The following is a 16,820-nucleotide window of genomic DNA, read 5'->3' on the forward strand; positions in this document are numbered from 1 at the left end:
CAGCCATGTTCTAGCTTACATTTCTTTACGAATATTTCTTTTTCTTTGCGCGGTTTGCTACACTCTTTCGCGACAGTCCCAAACATTCACAATATTAGGAAAAGGCAGCGTTCTGCATTGACTTGATGAATTCCACGAGTTGTTGCAGTCTCCCACTAGAAAGCGAATTTACCACACAATGAGACGACTCGAACTGTGTCTACTGGTTTCACTTGCACATATGGAACGAAGTGAACGGGACAGCAGGGGCCTACCAGTGAGAAATGATAGTGTGTTTGTGGCATACGCAAGCCAAAACGCGCAATATTCTATGTAGTGAAAGTGTCCGCAGTATCGTTCATCTACAAACACCACTAGCGTGCGCAGGACATTGGGAATGTGAGTGCCAGATCTAAAGCACCACCATATGGAATGTCGTTCTCCCCTCCCCCTAAGAAAAGATAGCGTAATTGCACCCGACGCTGCGTCGGCGACGCACGGCACACATGCAGACGGAAAATAATTTACACGTAATCACTTCTCAGTTTGTAATAATTCTACATAAAAAAGAGTTTGTCTAATGGGGGTGCCAAGGCACCGACGTTGCGCACGCCTATGACAAACACCAATGTAGAGCTGCAATGGCAAACCCTATCAATCTGGTGTTACTCATGCAAAGTGTACTTCCAAAACAAGTGTACGTCCAATCGACAGAATCGACAGTGGACGGACGACAAGCAACTGAACACATGCTGGAGATTTTGAACAACCAGGATGTAACAAAAGTGAATGTGGATGAGACTCTCGAAACCAGTAGACACAATTAGAGTCGTTTCATTTTGTGGTAAACTAGCCTTTAAACTAGCCTTCTAGTGAGAGACTGCAACAGCTCATGGAACTCATCAAGTCACTGCAGAACGCTGCCTTTCCCTGATATTGTGAGTTTGGGACCGTCGCGAAATAGTGTAGCAAACCGCGCAAAGGAAAAGAAACATCCGTAAAGAAATGTAAGCTAGAACATGGCTGGGCTTTCTTCTCCGTACACACTTTGCTTCAGATATTGTTGTTTAAACAAACGTGGGCCGAAATGTCCTTTGTTTACACGAAACAGCAAGAAAATTGAACAAAATACATACAAAACGTTGTCCAGGAGTGGGCTTCAATCCCAGGTAGGTCGTGCTTTTGATCACCAATCCAAAATGATATCTCCTACACTCTGGAGCGAGCTGCCAAATTGCTGTTCCATAAGAGATAATCCTTTGTAGTTTATGTAGTCGCCAAACGAGCGCTCGTATCGCGAAATTCAACTGTGGTTTCCACTGTTCCAAACCGAATCCCAATATCCTCGAAACACATAATCTGTCAAAGCGGATGCACTTTCATGCACAGACACTGTTGCAGTTCTTGTCGCGTACCATTATCGTGAGGTCTTGCCCTATTGTTCTGTCCTTCGATAACACGTTTGTTTTGTCCGAATTTTCCACACTTCGTTCCGTCCACACCATTATACATATGTTTTTCGCGGTTGCATCATTGGTTTTCTTTTTGCATTTTATTTTACATTGATATATCACACACGCCGCTTCTCATTTCAATACCTTACGCTACATCCAAGATCGCGGCTTTCAAGATGGCCGCCAAATCAATGTTATAGCACATCAAATATCTTGATACCATTTTGGTGCTGCCCATCCTTTCGATTTTCGACATAAATGGGTATCTTGCGACGTTTACCTTATATCATATTGTCGCGTGGTGCGTTATGTTGCGGAGCATATCTCCGGTGTTTGTGGATGGGGGAAGCTAAAATTTGGCATTTTTTCTTCTTTTCTATTGTGTCCTCTGGGCGAAGTTTGAATCGGATCTGATCCTGCCTTGTTCTGTACGTTGCTTGTTAGCATATTATAACACAGAAAAACTTTTCTCCTGCATTGCCACCATCTTGTAGAGTGTCCTTACTGGTCTGCCATCTAGCGTGCACGCAAGCCACGAGGTGAGCTTTTTAAACTTGATGAGTGTATCTTATCTTTTAATCTATCACCCGTCTTTGTACATCGTATACGTATCATTAAACAGTACTTTAAAACCCGATAAATCAGAAGTCCCACTTTCTACTACGTATATGTACCCTCATGTCCAAAATTATTGTCGCATGTCTATAAATGTGTTGTAGTAGGAATATGATTTGATAACGAATTTCCCGGTATTTCGTATAACGTTAGTGTGTGTATAATCGGCAAAGACAGGTATGTGGCAAATTTCACGTCAAAAGAGCAGTAAATAAGAACAATAAAACGAAAGTAAAACTTTCTTGTCCATTTAGCAACGTTTTGTTTTACTCATTCTAATTTTTGTGATTATAATTCTTTTCCCATGAAATGTACCACAAATATACATTTGAGTATTAGAAGTACCCTGCAAAATCATTATCAAATTATACTCTTACAAGAAGACAGTTATAGATATGCGACAATCATTTTGGACATGAGTGTAAGTTGTTACGGAAAAGGATTAAATACTAGACTAGTGTTGTAAAGGATCGAAATAAAAATCGGAAATTTGGGGGGAAAAGCCAGATATTAAAAAAAAGGGTTTTCCAAAGGCAGGACAAAACTGAAAATACAAAAAGTAACTAATACTTTTACAGTAGTTCTTTGTTACCCAGCCGTTTTAAATATAATTGAGTAGCAAATTTTATAGAAATATTTTGTTACATATATAACTTGTATTACTTACAGTTATTACTGCCTAGGGCGAAATTTCATTCTCAGCCCCAATCCTTCTTGAATCCCCAATATTTTTTTATAGTTCTATAAACGTCTCTGAGAATACAGAGTTTTAAAGAGAAGTGTGTGTAGTTTCCCTTCGCATTTATCCGAAAAACATGTGAGTTCAGAAAACATCCCGTACTCGCTTCTACTTGGTGGAACTCTGTGCAAACAGATTCTTATGTTCCCGCTTGAAATACAGTAGAGCGTCGATTATCCGAAGTAATTGGGGGACATGGGTGTTCGGAAAACTGGTTTGTTCGGATAATCGAACTGTACTGTACTGTACTGTACTGTACTTCTACAGCCAGTGCCAAACCGACAGAAGTTTGCTGATTGTTGAAACACAGCGACTGGCGGCTTGGCCGGTCAGCAGTGCCTTATGAAAGCCCCATTAGAAGCAATGTTCCGCCAGCGGTGGCTCAGTGCGGCGACTATAGGGCTGTTCCAATAATCAAATAATCGATAACAATTCGATAAAATTTCAAAACCGTTCCATCGATAAAGAATTTTAATTTTATCGAATTATCGAACTTTCGAAACTCCCGAAATGTTCGGGACTCTCGAAATGTTCGGGACTCTCGAAGTGTTCGAGGCACTCGAAATGTTTGAAAGCAGCAAATACAAAAATATATCAATATGATCACATTTGTCGAGTCGCTTGAATATTTTGAAAAGTTCGGGATTATCGGAATGTTCGGAAGAAACAATGTATTCGAAGTTATCATAGTTGTATATAATATGTATTACATATATGCAGGGTGTTTATTTTAAAACTTCTCTCCTTAGCAATGAAGTGAAGGAAAAGTTTTTTTCCCCACATATCTGTACAAGGTTTAAGCAGTCTGTCAGAAGAGAGAAAGAGGAAGAGAAAACATGTATCACCTAAATGGAATTGGAATCCAAGGCACCATTAGTCTACTAAGTCACTTTGGCTATTGCGCCGATAACGAGACAGGCAGAAAAATAATTTTACATATGATTTCGAGGGTTTAATTTAAAGTTCTGTATAGAGACAGCTACTGATATAGGTAGATGTAAGGAAATTCGATAAGGCTGAAGACTTATCAAACTCCCGTTTCGAAAATTTACTATCCGGCGCTCGGATGCCTTCGAGTATTTGAGATTCTCGTGAAACAAACCTTGAGAATTTTGGGTACCAAGCTCCCTATTACAGGCCGTCCTGTCTGTCTGTTTGTATGTGGTATCCGACGATAACTTTGGGTTGCCATATTTTGAAATTAGAAAAGCGGGGGATTCTAAACCGTACTGATGTGAACTTGTGTATTATAAATACTGACGATCCTTCTGACAATTTTTTTAGTGATTTCTTTGTTAAGTGACACTTCCAATGTACTTTTCTAACAAAACTAAAGTAAAGCAAATTTAGTTTTTGCCTTTAATGTTTTATTAAGTTCAACAAATGTGAGTCTCGAATTGTAAAGTAAGAATTACAGTAAGATATCTCTAATAAGGATATCTTTAACGCAAGTTCTTTTTTTTCAAAAATAAATAAATAAATAAAAAGCAAGCGATATATGGCAGATGCTCATACGGTTTTCTCTCTCAGAAATACAAAATAATGTCTAAACTTTTATCGTAAGAAAGCTAAAACATATTTAGGAGTCTTGGTCCATCTCTTATAAAATTTCTAATCATTTTCAAAGATTGCTACTTGAAATCATACTAACATACGAAATTACCACAGTTTCACAATATATGAAATACAGTATAAACATTTTAAAAGAAAAAATACTAATAATGAATCTAATCTAAACAAAATGGTAAGGATACCGTAGTTCAATCATTTCTGAATATATAAAGACTAGTTGAATATATAGATTACGTAATAACATAGACTTGTTCAGTTGAACTGGACAGAATGTTAAAGAAATACGCACCCATGAGATCATATATTAGTATTCATGGGTTGAACCAAAATGTGTATGATTATGCCAAATGTTTTTACATTTTTTATTCCCTTTAACTTTTTTTTTTTAAATCTCGATTGCATAAAATCTCATCATAAAATTCTACGCATGATACGTCTTTCATATTGTACAAAACCAGTAGCAATAATTTGGCAGTTTCTACGTTCATCTTGTTTCTGTAATCTGTCCATTCGCGATTGAGATTGACAAAGAAATGCAGCAGTTTACGTTGAATATAACAACACTTTATCAACAAAGTCGTCTTAGATTTTTCTCCAATCCAAAAAAGCGGGTGGTTTTACGTGATTAAGAGATAATTAAGCGGGAGACGAATATAAGACCTGAAAATCTGGTGGTATCCGTTAAAATAAGATAATATGGCAACCCTGTCAGGAATCGCCTCCCAAACGTTGGCCGGTGGTGTTTTGAAACACTCTGTATAAAATAATGCACCACGTTATTCTGAATTGATGCAAAACTCTTACTTTTTTAAAACCTACATTATTCGTCCAGGAAGCAATCTGCCTCCACCAAACGACGCTTCTGGATCCGTTAGTGTATGGATTAATCATAATGTATATACAAACCGACTGTATAGAACATATGCTACACTGTATATTCACTGTCCAGGAAATAGATTTATTTCCGTTTTTCATCTTCATTAAACTTAGTGATGATTTCAAGGTTTCCACCGGTAGGCTTACCATACGTCCTAGATTCAAGCCTGTGTCCGGAAAATTGTCTGAGATTAACTAATACCCGAAATTTTAGGGAAAATGGAAGACTGGGAAATTTCGCTATGTCTGGTCAAGTGCTTGGCTTGCATTTCAGTCTTGTGCTGATATTTATGAAAAAAATTAAAATAGCAATAAGGTGTTCTTCGCAAGAATACTTTACTCAGGAAAATAATTAAGACAATAATATAAAAATATATTTTAAATATAGGAAATGAGCATAAGCATTTTTGGAACTTAAGATTAGACTTTTCTTAACTTCTCAATAAACACACACCATTTTTAAAAATATCCAAAAATTATGATAATCCTGCCCCGGAGGATTTTGAATACACGGAGGGTGAAAGTAGTAAAAATACTGGTAAGCCACGGTGAACATGATCAGAGATATGTTTGTGGGGAAAATATTCCTCCTGAACAACCCCCTGAAATCACCACTGATTTGACTAACAGTTTACTGAAAGGCTAAACGGGGAGTTTGCGCCCAAAGCATCAACATATCTGATTGCGGCAATGTGTGAACTAGTGGCCATTAACAGAAAGCAAACACGACAGAAGATAACACATTTGGCTTAAAAATAAAATCTTGCTACAACATTTTAGCAACACCGTACGCGATTAATATGGTTGAGGTGTTGGGAGTATAGTATATCGTATGAAGAGCAAATTACCCTATTTGTACATTTTAGGCCTACCGCTCACTGGCAACATTTTGTCGGGCAACTATCTTGTTGCTCTGGCTAAATGCATTGAGTCTTATGGGAGTCCGCTCACTGGGGCGACAGCGACAGAAAAGTTGCCGAGGTGTCGCCAAGCAGGGCGACAGCAGGGCAACAGCTCGACGACGGAACAGTTGCGCAACATCTAAAAATGCATTGAGTCTTATGGGAGTCCGCTCACTGAGGCGACGGCGACAGAAAAGTTGCCGAGGTATCCTCCAAATAGAAAGGTAAAAAAATAAATGTTTTCTACAAGTTTTTTCACGTAACAGTTCGTTCCGTGTGTAGCACGTGAAAAGAGGTGTTTGCAATGGAAACTAATACATTCTTTGATTAGTCTAGCATGTCTTTAGTGATAAAGACTATGAAAAATTAATTGAGGATATAGAAAAACGCTCAGCGTTAAAGAAGAAATATATATAAAGAAGAAATTATGGAAGAAAGTGTGTTTCGCTGTTATAAGAAACTAGAATGAGGTTTCCAGCCAAGAAAAACAACACAGGTAGGTACATTTTTCGATAATGACATATCGCTGTCATACTACACACTACTACTTTCATTAATTTCCCACAACTAGAAAAAAATACAGATAAAATTATCATTTTCAAGTTTCTTTCCATTTCAAATATAAAAAAGAAAAAAAACTGTACTGTAATGGCCGATTTTAAAACGTGAAGAATACGCGGGAAGAACGAAGAAAGCCAATTTTTATTTTATGGCTATACGTAGAACATTGAGAGTACAGTTACTGTACAGTGTTGTCGGATTGCCGCTTTTGTTAGTTTCGTTCTGTTAGTTATTTCCAGTCGTTTTATATTTTCGTTGTTGTTGTTATCTTTTGATTCGAATAATTGTTCCCGTTCATATCAGCTTACACAATGCTGTTATTTTTGTCACTCATTGACGTTCAGGGACGTCATTTAGGGGGGGCAGGAGGTGCAAGTGCTCCCCAAGAGTTTGAGGAATATACATACTTTAATCAATTGTCTACTAATATACTAGTACAAAATGTGAAAATCTTATATCGGTGGTGCTCTTGCCCCCCCAAGTGAAGTCTGAAATAACGCCCCTGTTGACGCTACCTTCGAAAGTTTATTTAAATTTATTTAATTAATTATTGGAATGGGTGGTAGTTTTTTTTTTTTTTTTTTTTTTTTTTTTTGAATGTCCGAAACCAGCGATTATGCGAACTGTTCCGGTTGCCGAGTATGTAAATTGTGATATCAAATGCTCGGCAACTTTTCTGTTGCCGTCGCCAGTGAGCGAGGGTATGGCAACAAAACTGTTTTGTCTCCGTGAAGTTGCTGACTGCAGGCGACAGCGACGAGATAGTTGCGCAACTGTTTTGTCGCCAGTGAGCGGTAGGCCTAAGACCGTATGTCTGACAACACTGATACAATATCTGTCAGCAAATAACAAACAAGAGATAAAACTCAGGAATAAATTGAACTTCCTATGTGTGCGTGTGTGTTTCGGACGAAAAAGCAATCCCTCTCTGTACGCTTTCCTTTCTCCTCACAAATACAACTTTGCAATAACTTATCAAAAAAAAAACAACAAAAAAAAACGGTTTGACTAGTTTGGCTGCAAAAAGGAATCATTGGAGAGGTGAAGAAACCGAACTGCCCATCACTACTTTCGATAATACCCGAAACTTCGATAATACTCGAAATTTCGATACTACCCGAAACTTCGATAATACCCGAACTTTTGATACTACCCGAAACTTCGATAATACTCGAAATGTCGATAATACCCGAACTTTCGATAATACCCGAAACTTCGATAATACTCGAAATTTCGATAATACTCGAAATTTCGATAATACCCGAAACTTCGATAATTTCAAATACTCGAACGGTTTCGAGTAACCGATGACAATTCGATAAATTTTCACTCTCGAAGTTCGATAGGTTCTCAGCCTTATCGAACACCCCTAGGCGACTACTGTAGGAAACTTGGTTTGGGAGTGAGGGGGATGATGGACGGTAGGGTGGGAGAGTAACATGTGCGAGCGAGTACACAGTTCGGTTAAGCGGTCGTTCGGTTGACCGACGTTCGGATAATCGACGCTCTACTGTACCTCAGGTTGAACTAAAAGTCACAAATTAACGTTTCTAGTCAGCATATTCTAAGTACAGGAAATAAGTTACGTGACAAAGTTTCAACTTCAAATAATAACCATAAGTTGATTTTTTTTCTTTCTGGCTGGCACAAACGTAAATGTTAAAATACCTGTGACCACATTAGCTAGGTCGGGATACGGAAACTTATTGCATAAAAATAGATGCAAATTATATAACACCCTATCCTTTCCTTGCGTGGCAGCTATACTGTTTGGAACAAAAATTGCAACTTTGGAACTTCCCACTTTTCTTATCAGCTGAACGTTCGAGATTACCTGTCTTCTGGATTGTATTTAATAACTGCACCAGGTGCGCAGATGGTTGTCTTTTGGACACTTGTTTAAATAAAATTGATATAAAAAAAACTCGTTCTCTTTAAAGAAAGGAAATCTGCCTTAAAAACTTAAAAACAAGTGAAATGTTAATATTTTTATACTTTGTTACAACAGCAAACGGCATTTTACCATTATCGTCTGCTGTTTACTCAAACCTGTCCAATTCATATTTTATCAGGTTCAAGTTCGACACTTATCTACAGTAAAAGATTGTTTGCTATGATGTAATAGCCCAATCAATGAAATTTGCTGGACTTCTACTAATGACTAAGTTTAAATATGAAAACAAGTACTTGAAGATTAAATTCCATGGATCAAATATTCAATTTCTTAAAAGCAAACGAAATTAAACCAAACCACTTGTCGTAAGATTTGTGAGCCTAAGCCTGCTCCAGCGCCATCTGCTAGTGACCGCCTGAGCTACATCCAGGCTAGTGACGAGCACGAAGTCAGCGTGCTGCAATGCCCTGTCCCAAACAGGCGCATCAGGAGCTTTCTAGACCTAGTGGCCGTCACGTCTTTTATTCACATGATTCCCCAGTTTTCCTCACGACACTGGATGGACGCCGTAAAGTTGGAAGCACCGGCTGGAAATCTAACTCAGGACCACGCAGACATGACTCTAACGCTCTAACCACTAGACCTACGGTGTCCCTAGCAAACAAAATTACAGTTAACTTTTAGTAATTCGGACTTCCTTCAAAAAAAAAAAAAAATGATACGGCACAAATTCCTGGTTATTTTTGGATGTAATCCTCGTACTGGAATTCAAATAATTGCAATGTTATTTATTATAACAATAATACTTATGGTTAACAAAAAGCAAAAATAGAGAGTTTCAAAAAAATAATTTAATGTTTACTGACATTAAGAGTCGAATAATTTACCTGAAATAGGGAAAGCAGAGAACTTCTGCGACTTACGTATACTCCTGAAATATTCCTGCTTATCTTGTATGATTTATGTACCGGGACTAATGCAATATTTTGTCAAATATGGGGACAAAGTAATAAAGAAATGTCCGGCAGAGAAACAGCACTTGTAATTATTTAAACACAATTGCCGCATTTCATTGTGATGATATATGATGCGCACAGAAGGTTGAAAATCGATTTTCCATGCGAAAAATTGGAGAAAAATAAATTACAGTACGCTGACGATCTGTTTGTTTACGTGTTCATTTCCACCTCACAATTCATCTTCGGCTGTTGTTGTTGTCCGTGTGACCCAACCGAATTGGAAAATTATTCAGAGAGGTTTATGGATACGTACTGCTAAAAATTTAAAAAAAAAAGAAAGGTATGTTTTGTCAGAGAACATTTACGCACACCGATAAAACCATCTGCTTTTATAGCGAAGTAGCCCAGCCACTTATTTTCGCTTGGTTTCACTCGAAAGAAAGGACATATATAAAAGTTGTGATATTAACAGCAGGAGGGCGGTCTATGTTGCTTATGAAATATGTAGCAGAAACAGATACATATAGGTTGGCCACTTTAATGGCGTAGGGTTGACAATGATAACAGGCGTGTCCGCCCCGCAAAGACCACACAAGAGATTTTGAGTGCTTTCACGGAGCGATAAAGCCGTGCAGCTGCCTCTGGGAGGAAGGTCTGTATCTTGCGTTTTCATTGACGCTGCTGTAGGGTTGTTTTTCCACGTGGCTTGGAGTCTTTTTCATTAAATGCATCACGTGCTCAGTATTACACTTCAGGATGTAGTGCATACATAGTGTAAATAATCCTTGTTGAACGAAATGGGGGGGGGGGACACACGAATGATCTGGCTTTCATTCAAATACGAAAAGTATGAAACTTTCAACATAATGCAGCTTTCGCCTGATTAGTCAACAATTTTGGATGTTTTGTGTAATTTAATGGAACGACACAATTGCCACCTTTACTCTAAAGATATAGCCAAAACATGTAAGCTCAGATTTTGTTACGTTACTAAATCTACACGTCATTATAATGTGTGCACACATCTCCTTGTTCTGTGAAATTCTATTTACGTTTCATGATTATGCTCTTGACACTTAAGGAGACTGACAACTAAAGCAAGTTAATTATTATTATTAAAGAATTCGTAAAATATAATGTGGAAAAAACGGGAGAACCTAGGAAAATGCATTGATAAAATGTTGTCTGCCACAAATTCGTGTGGACGGGAGTTGAACCAGGAATCCTCCACACTAGAGATAAACACTCAACTAATGAGCTATCGTGCCCTCTTCTCAAATTTAACTTACTTTTTTTTACTGTATTTTGTGTGGTTCAGTTTAAAATGATAAAACTGTATCAAAATATCACTGAAACACTTAAAGAAAAACAATATGTAACAAACACGTATGTATAACCGATTGAAGGATTTAAAGAAAAAAAATGAAATGAAATCTTTGAGTTTTACGTCCCACGGTTATGCCGCTTAGGATAAAGGAGACGGTGATAATGAGTAATGAATGAAAATGGTGGAATGAAGAAAGTGGGAGGAAACGGGAGAACCCCGAGAAAACCCACGCACACGGTGTTTGTCCACCACAAAGTTCACTTGGCGGGGGCTGGGATCGAACCCGAGACCCTAAGCACCAGAGGTGAACGCTCTACCACTGAGCCACCGCGGCCCCCGAAGGATTTAAAGAAAATACGAAAATCTCTAAACGACTTTCAAAGAAAAGTGCATATGTTGGTATTAAAAAAAAAACTCTTACCTTGTATCTTTATATTTTCATCATCCAATGCCAACTATCTTAAAGAAAATTAATCTAAAGAAAGAAACAGTGCTTAATAGTCTTCAAGACGGTGCTTCGTTTCCTTGAAATGCTGTTGAGAAATGATCGTGTTTCGGCATGTCTATATTTCAAACCAACTGATGGCTACTTAAATTCGATATAAGTGATTCATACTGCAAGTAACGCTCCTTCTAGTAGGATTCTATCGTTTTATACAGTAGCACCATTTCACGTTTTGCCAGAGATGGGGGACAAGGTTGTTCACTGACATACGAATTTCGCATTTTTTGTTAGTATATTAGCATACAATTTATTTTTAAAAAAAAGAATTCGGAAATTCAGTGGGGGACAATTGCGCCCTGCCTCCCCAAAGGACGATTCTGCTTTTATACCCTTCGTAACATTGCGACTCAGTGATTTCTTCCAGGCTTAGCTATTTTCGTGTAACTCTATCCATTACGACAGTAAAATATTCTCAAGGATAGATACACTGTGCTGGGCAATAAGTGCCATAAATCTGATGCTTTATCTGGACAAAATGGCGGATACACATGAAATGGAACCAGTTTCCGCTTGAAATGCGTTGAATTGTTTCCTCCGTTAAGAGAACAACGTTATTGATCCTCAGAAGTGTCTAAGCTCTCTCTTTTATGTTTAGAAACAATAACTAGTGAAGTGCACCTGGTTTACTTCTCCTACATAAATTATTGTTACAAATGAAGTATTCGTGCGTATTTGCCCTAGCAGAGCGCGCTAATACTAAAAGTAATAGAATCGTAAATGTATATCCTAGAGCTAGCTAATGGCACTAGTCATGTAATTGAAGTAAAGTGATAAACTGAAATGAAATCTTTTAGTTTAACGTCCCAGGATAATGCGCTGTAGACTAAGGGAGATGGATGATTAAAGCAACTGAATGAAGATGGAAGAATTGGAGGCGACCCCGACAAAACCCACAGACAAGTTGTTCACCATAAGCTTACACGACATGGGATTAAAACCAAGGATCCCTCGCTCTACTGTATGTGCAACGAAAGGTGGCTTCTGACAGTTGGGTAGAGCACGTGGAGTACTGGAGGCGCTGTTGCCAGAGGCTTCGCAACAGATATAGCAGCTCTGGCGACAAACTTAAGACATTTAACAAGTCGTCTCAACTACCGGCAATAGTGCGGTCAGTGACCTTCGTTGCCTAGCAACAGTGTGAAAGAATACTGCTGAGATTGGCAAACAATCTTCCCTCTCGTTCCGTTCACAACACGTGCAGCTATCAGTGAGAGGCCACCTTTCAGTAACTCTATAATAGGAAGGAACACACTACCACTGAGCCATCGTACCGCCAACTAACAACTAAGTTTCTATTTTCTTCTGTCAAGGTAAGTCAGAATTACGTCCGCATTTGGATAATTTTCGTAGTGCAACACGAAACATTTTTTTTGGGGGGGGAGGTAATAGTGAGGGAAGCGGGCTTGCAAAACAAGATTAGCTTATAGTACGTATAGCAGTCTTATTTGTTAACTGTTTACTTTGTACGGCTTACAGTGTAAATTAACCTTGGGTATGGTAGAATTCGACGATTGGATAAGATATATGCAGAGAAAAATCTAGTACCCAGAACAAGCAGCACACATTATCAACTCTAGCTTGTGATAGGTGCGAGTGAGTGAGAATACTGTTTAGTAAAAATAAGATATGTGGGCCTGCTATCTTACTCAATAAAGAAAACAATTTTTCAATCACATGTTGCAAGACTGAACAATACATAGGGATTAACAAAGCCTAAGATGTTTATTAGAATCACTGTAGAGCGTTTAATAAGATTGTAACGTTATTAGGATCACGCTAGTGAGCTTTATAAGATTATAACGCTATTGGGATCACGCTTGTGGGTCTTGTAAGATTGTCATGTTAGTACGTACGTAGGTCCGTTACTCCATGCAATAGCTCTTGCATGAAAAACAACTTTTGAATTCGGTTTTCTGCAATAGACAGCTAGGGCGATTATCTCGGCCGATTTTAATAATGAAGGCAATACGTTAAATCTTGACGAGTAACGGTGACTTTAATTATGGCTATCCACATCCTAGTCACTCATAAATATAAGCTTCGCGTGATGTAAATATGCAACCCTTACAAAATTTCAGAGTTACGAGCTGCATAAACAAACTTGTGGAAATATTTTTGTGTATGCTTAATATGTTATATAGTCTCTCTCTATCTCTCTCTCTCTCTCTCTCTCTCTCTCTCTCTCTATATATATATATATATATATATATATATATATATATATATACATGGTGTTTCAAAACAACACCGACAACGTTTGGGAGGTGATTCCTGACACCAAAATAAACTGTAGACCAACCTGGGTACACAAATGCTTCCTTTCGGGGTTATAAGCTGCCAAAAGCGTGACAAAATGAACTTTAAACGTGCATAGCTCCAAAAATATGAGACCTACCGTAGTCAGGTCAAGACCACTTAGGAACTAGTATGTTCGCTATCCAAAAATATACGTTTCAGAATTCTAAGGTACTCACGGAACAACTTTTATAGATGGAGCTTGGCTACAGGGATATAATTTGAAGTATTCAACAAGTATCTCTATAAAAATGGTTGCGGAAGTACCTTACGATTCTGAAACTTGAATATTTGGATGGGGCGCATACTAGCTCCTAAATGAAGTCTTGACCCGACTACGGTAGGTTCATTAGTTTTGGAGCTATGGACCTTTAAAGTTAATTTTTTCATGTTTTCGGCAGTCTATAACTCTGAAAGGAAGCATTTGTGTACCTAAGTCGGTCTGCACTTTTTGTCTTATGTTAGTATCAGAAATCACCTCCCAAACCTTGTCGGTGTTGTTTTGAAACACCCTATATTATGCATGTAGGTATGTTCCTGCATGAGTCTGGAACTTCGGGAGCGATTTTAAGCAAACTTGGCATACATATTATTAAGAGTATGGGAAACTATGGTGGGGGTAAGGTCCTCTAGTACATCTAGGGGGCGGGGCCGCGGTGGCTCAGTGGTAGAGCGTTCATCTCTGGTGCTTGGGGTCCCGGGTTCAAACCCTGCTCCCGCCAAGTGAACTTTGTGGTGGACAAACACCGTGTGCGTGGGTTTTCTCGGGGTTCTCCCGTTTCCTCCCACTTTCTTCATTCCACCACTTCATTCATCTCTCATCATCACCGTCTCCTTTAGCCTAACCGGCATAACCGTGGGACGTAAAACTCAAAAATTTCATTTCATTTTTACACCTAGAGGGAATGGAGGGAGTGATAAAGTGATCGAAAACAACCGATATCAGTGTCGAATTCATAGTTTTCGGGGTCGCTGAGATGAATAGTAACTCTTCCACCGTTTAAATACCAGTTCAGACCCCATTTGTACCCCTGGGGATGGTGACATGAAAAAATAATCGAAAATGACCAATATTAGTATCGAATCTATAGTTTTTTGGGTCCCTAAGTTTATTAATAACAGTTCCGATCGGGAGGTAAGGCTACCTAGCAAATCTACGATCGAAAACAAGCCTACAAAATTCTTCTGATAAGTAGTAGTGTAGAAACACCAAATTTATCGTCATGCATGCTCATGGTGATATTAATTAAATATCACAGACTTTTTGTGCAAAGTGATTCCATTTTGCAGATCGAAAATTAAAATATTTTCTGAATTTAAGAATAAAGCAGCATTTGATGAAAAACTACGGAGTAGTGTTTCGAATAACCGTTCCATCGATTTCTTTTACCTAGGTGTCGCATGGTGGCTCAGTGGTAGAGCGATTACCTGTGGTACCTGGGGTCCCTAGTTTGTCTGCCGGTCAAGTAAATCAGTGGTGGACAACGTCGTGTCTGTGGATTTTCTCGGGTACTTCCGTTTCCTTCCACATTCTCATTCCACCAATTCTTCCATCAATATTCATTTGCCTTTATCATCAATCTCTCTCAGCCTAATGGACATAATCTTGAAACGTTAACCTGAAAAATTCCATTTCATTTAACGGCATTGAAAGCATGAGAAATATATATTTTATAATGAATTGTGCAAACTTACCTCTCTGCTCTGCTTGGTTGGACAGATTACAGAATTCTTCGATGTTCGGGATGTTTTTGTACACGACATAGATTCAACTACAACCAGAGATTGCTGTGTTCCACCTTCATTTCGGGAGTCGAATACAGCATCTGGTTCGTGTGTCACATAAGTAGGTGACACAGTACTCGGCAATTGTTCATCCAGTTCACCTTTTTCATTAAGAGGTCGTAATACTTCAGCTTTCACTACATTTACTGTAGCTTCGTTATGATTATTTGCTGAAGATTTATATTCCGTACGTTCTTTACGGTTCACAACGCCATCAACGTACCAAGCAGTTTTGCTTTCTTGGTTCTTACGCGGTTTGTTTTTATCCGCTGGCTTGATATCGTGTTCCGGAACATCCGAGGACGCTATCGGTGCATTCGCGGCAGCAACGCGGTTTGCACTGGTTTCATTCTTTTGTTCTTGCTTCTCATCATTTGATATGGTGGCCAAGGTCACGACATCTTTGCATTTTTTCAAATAATTAGCAACACGTTTTCGGGCAGATGTCGACTGCTTTTCCATTTCGTCAATTTGTTGAATCTCGTGTTCAAGTAGTAATGCGTTTTTGCCTTCTTCTGAATCGGTTTCAGCACCATTTGATTCCAGACGGTACGAGACACCATCCTCAATTGCTGGACGAGCAGGGTTCACCTGAAAATATAAATAATAAGTAACAGTTAAGGCGCGTTATTTGAAGGAAGTGACATTTAATTATATACAAGGATGAGTAAAAGCTGAAAATGCATATTCAGTCACTACACATTTCAAAGAAACAATCTGCTGTATTTTTTTTTATCAAAATGGTCAAAAAACAGTTTTTCTTCTTACTACTACCACGTGTTACTGAAAAGCTTCGCAGAGATAAGATAGTGTGTTGCCAATTAGTGTGCAGTTTAGGACAACTTGCGTGTGACAGCTACACGTGCTGCAAGGTCTAAAAGAAACGAAGGAGAGGGCTATTCTTCAATTACTCTTCACGTTTTTTCTAGGTGTGCTGTTGCCAGTAGTTAAAATGTTGAATCTTCAAATATCGCAAGTATTGTTACGTTTGTAAGTTTGGCGTCCGTTTTCAGAATCAAGACTATGTGAGACATGGACCTATAGATTACGTAAGGTGGGCGAACCACTGCCGTTAATACATTCAGTACTATCCACCCGGGAATCTAACCCGGGACCCCGAGAGGAAAAGACACTCATGGTAGTCACTAGATCAGAGAGAAAGGGCAACTGTTACGTTGATGGTAATGAAATGCCAGCCTTGACGTCTGGAGGAAAAATTACGTAAGCAACACAACACAGGGATGGACTAAGGTCATGCGTCTAACGTCATGAACTCAGCACACGTCCAGGAAACAAACTTGAGTATCCGACAGTCAGAAGACATTGCGCTGTTGAACAAGGTCGTAACACACAACAT

General features: G+C 38.7%; 1 protein-coding gene across 2 annotated transcripts in view; it reads right to left on the bottom strand.

The window, feature by feature from the left end:
• Positions 1-16,820, bottom strand: part of LOC145674476 (uncharacterized) — a 1,412,137-nt gene that overhangs the window by 998,740 nt on the left and 396,577 nt on the right. For both annotated transcript variants that reach the window (XM_081744589.1, XM_081744590.1), the window contains exon 2: positions 15,374-16,054. In XM_081744589.1, coding sequence (XP_081600715.1) covers positions 15,374-16,054 — 681 coding nt within the window. The remainder of the gene's footprint in view (positions 1-15,373; positions 16,055-16,820) is intronic.

Source organism: Thermobia domestica, chromosome 17, assembly GCF_964235325.1.
Source record: "Thermobia domestica chromosome 17, izTheDome1.hap1.1, whole genome shotgun sequence".
In the NCBI taxonomy this organism is placed as follows: domain Eukaryota; kingdom Metazoa; phylum Arthropoda; class Insecta; order Zygentoma; family Lepismatidae; genus Thermobia; species Thermobia domestica.